Below are 9,980 nucleotides of genomic sequence, written 5' to 3' on the forward strand. Positions count from 1 at the left end.
CCAGAGATAAGGCTGTAGGGAAAGGTGTGTGCACAGCGAGAAGCGGGGAACTAAGGGGGAGGGAGGCGGTTCCAATCGGACACCTAATTCCGGGTGAAGGAAGGATTGCAGACACCTTTCTTCTCAGTTTTCCCTGCCAACCAGTTTAGGTGCTCCCCCTCATCCAGATACTTGACACATTCAGGGCGGTAAAGCCCATCCTAGCCAGTATTCATGGAACTCCGTCGCCTAACTTCACTGCGCTCCTCCACGAGGATCTAAAACCACCGTCAATCAGAAGACACTTTATGGATCTAGACTTGCATCCAGACTGAACTATACTTGCAAGTTTAAAGAGAAGAAGTAGTAAAACCAACATATGAAATCAAGTGTCATACTTCCAAAGAACTGGACTAAAGAAACGCTGACCTTTGGATTCAAAACTGTAATATTTGCTGGTTACAGAAAAGCTACTAACGACATGCTGTGACAGGTCACAGCATTTTTCATTTGAGTTTTAAATGGTTGTCTTAATAATTGTTTATAATATTTAACTTACAATGACTTGCAATATACAAGTTATTTTATTAACTACAAAAATACCATCGTCACTACAAATTTCAACTCAGCAATGGTGAAATCTGACACGCACTGAAGTGAGCTGGGTTCTCGCTACCGACTTCACTCTCTCAAGTACATCCCACAGCAGAACACCATCTACGAGGAGATGTACAAACCAGCCTGTGATTTGAAGGCAGCAAGTTGGCACCTCTGTTCAGAGAATAAGTGAATATTCATCCAAGTCAAACAAAGATAACTTAAAAACTGATGAAAGAAAACTAGCATCGATCATTCAAACTTGCTGGCAAAAAGGCCAACACTTTATAAGATTTCAGGAATGATTTAGACATCAGCATTACTATGTATTTGAGCTATGAGCTCCTACATGTGTTTCAAGATATTTTGCTCTAGTCACCATCAAGATACTAAATGGACCATCAATCCACTAGCTCACTAATTTTCAAAGCAATTAATCGATCAAGCCTCAAATACGTCAATGTGAACTGACACCTGAATTTCAACCTATGCTCTGCTTTGACAGCTGCATTCCTCCGAGATCACAGAGTTTGTCCTGATCTCTGGGAGAAATGGAGCAAAATCCTTCTCAGTCAACAAATGTGGTGATCTTCTAGAGAGCAGGTAAATACAGTCTTGAGGAAAAGCTGCAGAAAGAATATTCCCATCTCCAAAAAAGAAAATGGAAAGCCTATCCTTAAAAAGCAACAAATCAGTTGGTTCTACAAAATCACACACACAAAGATGTAATGCCAAACACAGAAAGGTTGCACTAAGTGCAAGTGCACACAATGAACTAAGCTTTCAGTATAACTAGTAAAGGTAAACAAGTCTAATCAACCCTTTTTTTCCTCCTTCTTTGTAAAAGCTAAGAGAAGGCCAAGAGAGGTAATTAAGGCACTCTAGAAACAGGCCCTGGTTCTGTGAACACAAAGGTAACTGTAACCATGTAAGCAGATTGCAGTGAGCCTGCCCACATCATCACAACAGCAGAAACAAATGTTTGCAAGAGTCAGAACCTCAGATTAACACATCACTGGGCCAGGACTTGCCTTTAGCAGAGCAGCTATCTTCCATAGCTGGGTTTACAGCACCTCTAGAGACTTTGGCCATCTTTAATCCAAAGTCTGCAATCCAGTTTCCAAACTAATTAAACTTGAGAAACACACTGCACGCTGAAACACAGGGCAGGAGTTAAATGTGTAGAAGTGGCCATGGATTTTGGGTGGCTCCTGAGACACTAAACTGGGTGGGGGGGGGTGTTAGTATAGAGTTATTTAAAAAAAAAAAAAAAAAAAAAAAGCCATGTTTATAAAAAAAAAAAATGCCAGGATGGTATTCAAAGCAAAGTAAAAGCAAAACGCAACACAGTGGAACACCCTTGAAAATTATGTTGAATTAACTGTAAATCTAGATTTTAAACTATCATTTTATTTACTTCGTTAGGTGTCGGAATCCATCTGGCCCTTCTTTTAATTAGCTCTGACTCCAAAAAAAGCCTCCCTTGAAAACAATGGGACCAGTCTCTGAATTGGGGACGACTGAGCACATGAAAACAGAATTGACCCAGCGCACCAAGAGCTTCCAAAGGTTTTGTGCGTTAGGCAGAGCTCTGCTCGCTAGATGCTGTATCCTTGGCAACTATTATGCCAGAAACCGTTCTCCAAATGCAAAACTTCTGTCTGCTCCAAGAGCTTTTCTCTGAAATACTTTTATGGGCTTCTGGACACCCTTAAATCTAAGGGCACACACAGCCCTTTGTCATCTTCCCGCAAGCTCCCAAGAGCAAGATATAATACAACAAGTGATGTTAAGAGACCATTTTCCTCCCACTTTATCAGCGAGCAAATAAAAGAGTTTTACAACTTTTACTTTGGTTTTTTTCCTGGGAAGAAAAAAGAAGTGGGCATTTTTCCTTTTTTCTTCGGTGCGCTCTGCAGAACTAATGTGCAGATACAAGATAGTAATGAAAGGACAATTATTATTATGTCAATCAACGGCGCTGCTTTGAAAATTCAAGTACCATGCCCGGGTGCCCGACTTCAAGGGCAGAACGACAGATGCCAGCCTACGTCTTAGAAGAAGTATGCGAGAAGAGATAGGTAAGATTTGACAAGGGCCGTGGCAGTAACGCGCAGCAGCTCTTCGCGAGAAGGACTAGCGGTACCAATCGTTTCAAGGGCAGCAGGCGCACTGCTATTTTTACCAAAGCCCTGGCTGTAACTGCCTGGCTCGTTAAACCTTACCACAGCAAAGCTCAGGTCCTGCCTGCGTGACCGCGCTCCTCGCAGCTCGGCTGCCCTTAAACAACACGTTATTCCTCAACGTCCCCCAGATATTCGGAAGTCGCTAGCGAGGAACGGGCGCGTAACATTCGATACCCGACCAAGGGCTTCGGTTTGGTGGGTTGTTTTTTGGGTTTTTTTTTTCCTCCTGAGGAAAACGGAGAGCAGCTACACCTAACGCGGAGGCAGCGGGTGCCCTTGAAGGCGTTTGGGAACACACGAGACCAGCGGGGCAGCCCCCCCCCCCCCCCCGGGGGGCCTCTCCCCACGATTTAAAGCAATTATTGCGGCTGCCAGAGCCAGGGCCAGCGGTCCACGGGGCGGCTTTTCGGCACGTCTTCCCCCCCCCCCCCCCCCCAGACGACCACCCTGCCCCAGTACCTTCTGCGGGGCGCGGAGGAGACGGTGCACCCCGGCCAGCTGGGTGGCGAGGGGGATGTCTTCCCGGAAGGTGTACAGCGGCGGCCGGGTGGGCTCGGGGAAGTTGGTGCTGTTGAAAGGGTCGGTGTCATCCAGCAGCTGTACCCGGCACACCAGCGTGGCCATGGCGCATCCATCCACCGCCGCGGCCGGGCGCGGGCGGCGGAGCGGGCACACACCGCTCCGCTCCGCTCCCCCCCCCCCCCCTCCTCGTCCCCTCCTCTCCTCTCCTCCTCTCCCTGCCCGCCCGCTCCGAGTCACCGACGCTGAGGCGCTGCCCTCCCGGCCGCAGCCCTCACCGGGCTCCCCGAGCCTCCGAGCAGCGCCTCACAGCCGCCGCGCCTCGGGGAGGCGGCCCATGGCCCCCTTCCCCGTCGGGATCCACTGACTGCGGGCGCGCTTCAGGCCGCGGGGCGAGGGCTGAGCGGAGGCGGAGGCGGAGGCGGCGGCAGCGGCAGCTCCTCCATGCCCGGCCGCTGCGCGCCGAGCGGGCAGCGGGACTGCCGCTGACCGGCACGGGCAGCCGGGCAGAGGGCGGCCAGCGCCCCCCCGCGGCCACCGGCCATGGCGCCGCCCACCGCGGGCACACACACACACCCCCCCCCCCCTCCTCCTCCTCCTCCTCCCCGGCCTGAGGGGAGAGGGAGAGAGGGCGGGAAAGGGAGTCCGGCCGCGATCCTCCGGCGGGGGAAGAGAAAGCGAGGGGGGGACCGGTAGACCCTGTCGCTGCGGCAGAGGAGAGGGAGGGAGTCTGCTTCCACCTCAGGGCCGGGACACCTTCGCCTCAGGGCGGAATAGCGGCTGCCGGGCGGGCGGGCACCCCGTCCCGCCAAGGACCGTTCTGTGAGGGAAGGGCTGCCATGGCGCAGGCGGGGTGAGCCCCTCACAGGCGCAGGGCGCCGTGCCCTTGGCAGGACGCTTGTAGGAAGCAAACACCCCAAGCGTCTTAAATCTGTGGCGTGATGTTTAAGCCGGTTCGAAAAAAAAAAAGGAGGCTTTAAATAATACCTGCTTAAAAAAAAAAAAAAAAAAATTTAGAAGCTGACCTGGGTATTCAACCGAGATTGTTGGGTGGGCTTCTCCGTATTTGCGGAAAACCCTCTTTCCCGGTAGGGTTGTGCGTACCGCCGGGTTCGTTTGGCTTACAGCCCCGGACGGGATCCGCACCGGGGGGCCGCCTGGCCTCGTGCCTCATCTTCCCTCTCGCCTCAGGCCCGGCTTCGCGCCCCATCTTTCATTTTGCCTCAGTCCGGGTTTTACCTTCTGGAGGGGAAGGCTGGGACGAAGCGGCGGGCGCCTGGGGCAGCGCACGGCCTCGCACGCTTCGAGTCAACTCCGCGCCGCGTGTGCGGGCTCTGCAGCCTCGTCCGTGGGGATGGAGGATGCGCTGGGCTCTTCGCTCTTCGGGGCAGGAGAGGGCACGTGAAATCAGTTTACGGGTGAAATGCGGAGAAAGAAGGGTCTCGCTGTCCCGGGGGAGACAGCTGCATTCCCACAGGCTGAGCGTCTACCCGAGGGGATGCGCTGTACTTCAGGGCCGTGGTTCGTGGCTGACTATCCTTTCGTCCTTCGTGGAGAGGGCTGTGGGACAAGAGCTGTGGCACTGTGAGAAACGGGGGATTTATCACAGAAATTATATGTCTCGGGCAAGGAAGCGTGACCTCTAGATCATAGCGTTCGCATGAAGCAACTGTTTCCTCCCCAAATGATTACTGGTTTGGGAGTAATTGTCAGCACTGGGACAAAAGGGGATTTCTGTCCACACACGGTCTGTCCTTCTGTTCCCGTTATTCTCAGGACTAACATCATGATTCAGTTTTGCCTGCAGTTATACGTATCCTCAGAAAAGAGCATCCAGCATAAAGATTGCTAAAATCAAGAAGGATTCTAAAACTCAGAAGCTGTCTTGTGGTTTCAGACATTTCACAGCTGATGTTTTGTCCACTTCTTTTTTTCTTTTCCCTCAGCTTGGACAAGAACAAGGGCTTATGGGCTGTCTCACCCCCTTTCTCATCTCTCTCTCTTGGTTGTGATTCTCATGAACCTCCAAAAGTTATACACGGTGAAGTCCTGATTTTGAGTTTTGCATCTAAGCAATTGAAAATTCATATTTTATGAAGAAAAGTATTTTTCTATCCACCAACAATTCAGTTAGTTAGTACCGACAATTCAGCTTCTAGAGAAAACAGTACTGCTGCATATCTGTCTGCTTATCTATGTTGTGTTTTTGTCACCATGTAAAGTCAAGATTAAACAGGATGCTTTGGGCTTGTTCATCATAATTTACTTAATTACCATTTATATTAAGCTTCCAATTTTGTGCAACAAATTTGTACATTTGCTCCTAATCAATGATCTATATGAGGTGGCGTAAGATTGCTAATCGTTGGCTTAATCCTGACATTTGCTAATTAATATATGGCACTTGTCTCATTGCAGAGGCATTAATGCTCGGAGGGAAGTTTTAAATAAATCAAGGAAGCCAAGATTTTGTATCGTGTCTCTGTGACAGCATCAGCTATCTTTCCTCCAATACCAGAAAACAAAAATAAAGGATGAGTGCAATCCTGGTAGAGATCAGATAACTCTAAGGTTCAACATCAAAACGTCTAGCCACAGACTCTAAGTCCCATTAGGAAAAATTAGACATTGTACGTTGTGATCTTCAACTGGATTTCCAAATACGAGGTGGCCAGTGAAGATACTTCTTTTGACCAGGGTGCTAGAGAGAAAGCAGAGCGATGCAAACGTGAAAGGAACCTGAGTCAGCCAGAGCTCTGAGTTGCAGCTACCTATACTTTTTCCATATTGTAAACATCCCTAAACCACTACAGACCTTTGAATTTCCGAAGCTGGATTTTATTTGGATTTGAATTAAAACAATACAGGTGGAAATTAAAAACACAGAACTGCTGGATAAAACAGAGTAACACTACATAGTCAGTGCATGCACGCGCGCATGTGTGTGTGTAGAGGGATAGAGAGATACATCTCTAAATTCCATTTTTGAATGGTTTCCCACCTTTCTACATATTCTTCAGAGACGAAGCCTTCTGACACGGCAGTCTTTTTCCATTAGCCTGAGCCAGGCCTCTGTATAGTTTGCTCCCTCCTTTTCCAAGCAGTCACCAGTTTCTGCTCCTGCTGCAGAGCCATACTTTGTCTTTTGAGAAGTCCTTCCTCTGCCCCCAATCTGCTTTGCAGCCTGCAGCAGAGCACACTTTCCTCTCCTCTCCTTCCACAAGGTTGTATTTCTCCAGCGCAGCAGCTAAAACAAGGCAAGCAGGCAACTTTCCTTCTTTCTGTCCCACTGCAGCCTTTTAAATGAACATAGATGGCTTTTCAAAGACCTTAACACACAGTAAAATGCAAATCAACAGCCCGATACTGCCCGTCAGAGGTACTCGGCATGAGGCACTACGGGCATTGCATCTGGAAAGACAATCAGAGGCACGACAAGAACAGCATATGTGGTTGTCTCACCCCATTCCTCATCACAGAAGATAAGGCCTCCTCCGAGAGAGCGAGCATGTTTTCCTCAGTCGTGCTGAACAAAATCAGCGTTCAGGAGCTCTGGGGAATCCTCCGCAGAGTCCAGGCTGTGGTCCTTTTGCCTTCAGAAGTATCACGGACTACTGAGTCCCCTTCCCAAGGTAGGCAACCGAGATGGCCTGTGTAAATCCCTCAGCTTGGGGTTCCCGAGTCCATCTCAAGCCTTTTCCAAAAAACAAAGCCTGAGCATGATCAAGTAAAGCTCACAGTTTTAAGCTCCCAAGTTCTTTTTACAAAAACATAAGGGAGAAATCCTTCACACACACATATTTTTCAGGAACGAAACATAACTTAGGAGTTTTCATTTAGGGCTGGTTTATTCTTCTTAACTCATCCCATTGTTGGCATTTCTTAAAAATACATTGTTGAATGAGTTAAGATGGTGTGTCAAGCTTAAATTTGAATTTCATTATTGTTGAAACCTGAATGTTAAAATAACATCGGGTTTTGTCTTTAATTTCCTCTTTTTTATTAAAAATAAAAAAATATATGTTTGATGGAAAGTTATTGAAAGCAAATTCTTTAACCCAAGGACCACCCAGACACAACGTAAATGTGTATTTAAGCAGTTTTAAAAAATGATAGTAGGTATCCGACCAATTGGAAGAACTCCAGAGGAATATTAGTTTTTCCGGTATATCATCATGTCAATACAGATCTAGATGCACGATCATGAGATTACAGCGTAAGCATGTGAAGTGGCCACTCCTTTAACTTCTTTATGTCTCTCTTTTGGACAAATTGAACTGCTTTCCACATTTCATTTTTTCAACTTCAAGCCAATTTTAGTTATGGGAGAACAAAAACAATTTTAACTTCCATGATTTACTCACTTAACATTAATAAAGCTGAAAAATAGCAGTCTATTTGGTAATGGTAATCAAAATGGGCTTGCAAACCACTGGAATTAAAGTATGGTAATGAAAGTGCTGACAGATCCTTTACTGTAGTGATGGGAACAGTATTTCTGCCTTATCCGCACTATAATCTGTAAATAACGCTTCGTTCTCTTAGTGAAGTGTGGAGAGTGATTTATTGTCATTGTTAGCGTGGACAGGCAAATAACATAACACACTTCTCAAACTAACGGTGTGTAAGTGAAATCCAGTCTGTCACGAGACCAAGAATAATACCGTGGATTTTGGCCTCCTTCATCCAAGGATCTCAAAGCACTTTGCTACCATTCAATGTTGCCTGCTTATTCCCACCCCACAGATGGGGAAACTGAAGAGGTGGCAGATCAAGGATACGATTCCAATACGATTTTTTTTTAGAGAAGTGGTTTTCTGCTGATTGCAATGGGAACTGAATTGGGTGTCGTATGACTGGATCACAGAAAACGTCCACAGAAAAGCCCACCTTAACAGAAAACTTTTGCTTTGGCAGCCAAGGACTTGTGATGCCCCCGAAGATTGTCGCTGGTCTGAATCAAGCTTTAATTGCAGAATCACACGTTCAAATTCAGTTGATTCTTACTGAAAATTGTTTTCCTGTGGTGGCTGGCTAATACTGTATACGAAGTAATACTGTAGTTTGGTGGTGAAGGTCAGTTCAAGGTACATGATTACAGAATCACCCCATGTCCAAAGATCCTGCACAGATCTGTAAAAACCAAGCCCTGATCCATGGATCGTACCACCCCAGGAAATAATCTGTTAGATGTTCTGTTGGTGGTCCTACAGAAGTTCACCTTCTTCTGTGCAAGGTCTTATCCTAAGTTAGCCGGGTCTTAAAGATGTAACCACTGCTGAAAGGGCAGAAAAGTGAGGTTTCTATGATGTGCACGCTGCACGGTGCCATTTAATACAGTCTTTGGTTACACAAGCACACTTGCAGTCTCTTAGAGGACTCCTACCTCCTTCGGCACACAGGCAAGGGGGCTTAATTCATGCACACAGATACTTTATTTCAGCTTCATTGTTTAGTGCTCAAGGCCTCCTCCTGCCTTATCCATTGCACACCACTTAAGCCCAGTTCTGATGACAGAACTAATTTCCTCAAGAGATTTCCTCCAGTGCTCAGTAGTATAACAGATGAATGCGTCACAACTATTGATTAATTTATTTTCACAGCGCTCCTCTGCAGGGATGAGGTGATTTTACTCCCATTTTATGGATGGAGTGTTACCGGACAAAATGGAGGTGAAGTCAAAAGTAACCACCGCTGTTGGCTGTCCAAGTCTGAGCCGCCTACAACCAGATTTCGAAACCTCTAAGAACACTACGTGTTAAAAGCACAGCTGACAGTGACCTCAGCTGAGGCTGGACGGATGTTCTGCAGCTAACACCAGGCTGAGCAGAGGAAGAGGAAACACGTGCGGTGAGACTCTGAGAAAGTCGCTGGGAGTAACTTCCACGTTGCACTGGAACTTTACCATGGCAGCATTTACGGGGCTTAATCATGAGATCCCCTCACCTGAGTCCTTGAGCCACTGGATTCATTCACTTTAAGTGCCTCAACAAACGAGGGGGTGAGCTTGCAGAAATCAACCTTCTCTGCTACTCAGTCCTGATTCTTTCTCAGAAAGAAAAGACATGTAACACATGAAGTTGTAAAGTAAAATTTATTCTGAAAATAATTTATTCTGCGTCTGTGTAAGCACGTACATACGAGCCATTTTCTCTGATTCTAAAGGGAATGCATCCTGCTGCTTTCTCTTGATAACCAGACACATCAAACCTCCAGCCAAGAACCATCCACGCTTTATCAATTTCCAGTTAACTGTAACTGCTCAAGCTCTCAAGCCCGTGGATGTCAGTGAGGCCGCAAACACGTCTAAGGTGTCTAAGGACATAGGTGTGAGACAATGGGAACAAACAAGCATCATTTAAGAGCTATTTCTGCTTGCGGGATCCTTCACCATTCGTAATGTTACAGGGCCGTAACCATACGTGATTTTTGAAACGATGACCGATTCTCCAGGGCTGGCCATTAAAATCAGGCAAAAACTCAAGCTTCAAATCGAAGTCCTCCTTTCGTCACTGTGGTGTGTCTTTTATAGATTTTCTCCCCGTTTTTCATCATCTTCCTTTAAAAAAGAAGCAGCTGGGTGGATTCCTCCAGGGGACGTGAATGTTGCTCCTTTCCTGGCAGTGGCTGATTAGGAATGGGGGGAGGAGGTTGTACAGCTTGAAGAGTACGGCAAGATCATGCTCAGGTGGAGAGGCT

At 47.1% G+C, this 9,980-nt stretch overlaps 1 protein-coding gene across 10 annotated transcripts in view; it reads right to left on the reverse strand.

Annotated features, from left to right (window-relative positions):
* FHOD3 (formin homology 2 domain containing 3) overlaps positions 1–3,766 on the reverse strand; it is a 397,395-nt gene extending 393,629 nt beyond the window's left edge. For 8 of the 10 annotated variants that reach the window (XM_030011913.2, XM_030011904.2, XM_030011902.2 and 5 more), the window contains exon 1: positions 3,222–3,766. In XM_030011913.2, coding sequence (XP_029867773.1) covers positions 3,222–3,386 — 165 coding nt within the window. In that variant the 5' untranslated portion in view covers positions 3,387–3,766. The remainder of the gene's footprint in view (positions 1–3,221) is intronic. The other 2 variants (XM_030011911.2, XM_030011910.2) reach the window with 1 other exon arrangement.
* Positions 3,767–9,980: the final 6,214 nt, after the last annotated feature.

Source organism: Aquila chrysaetos, chromosome 4, assembly GCF_900496995.4.
Source record: "Aquila chrysaetos chrysaetos chromosome 4, bAquChr1.4, whole genome shotgun sequence".
Classification (NCBI taxonomy): domain Eukaryota; kingdom Metazoa; phylum Chordata; class Aves; order Accipitriformes; family Accipitridae; genus Aquila; species Aquila chrysaetos.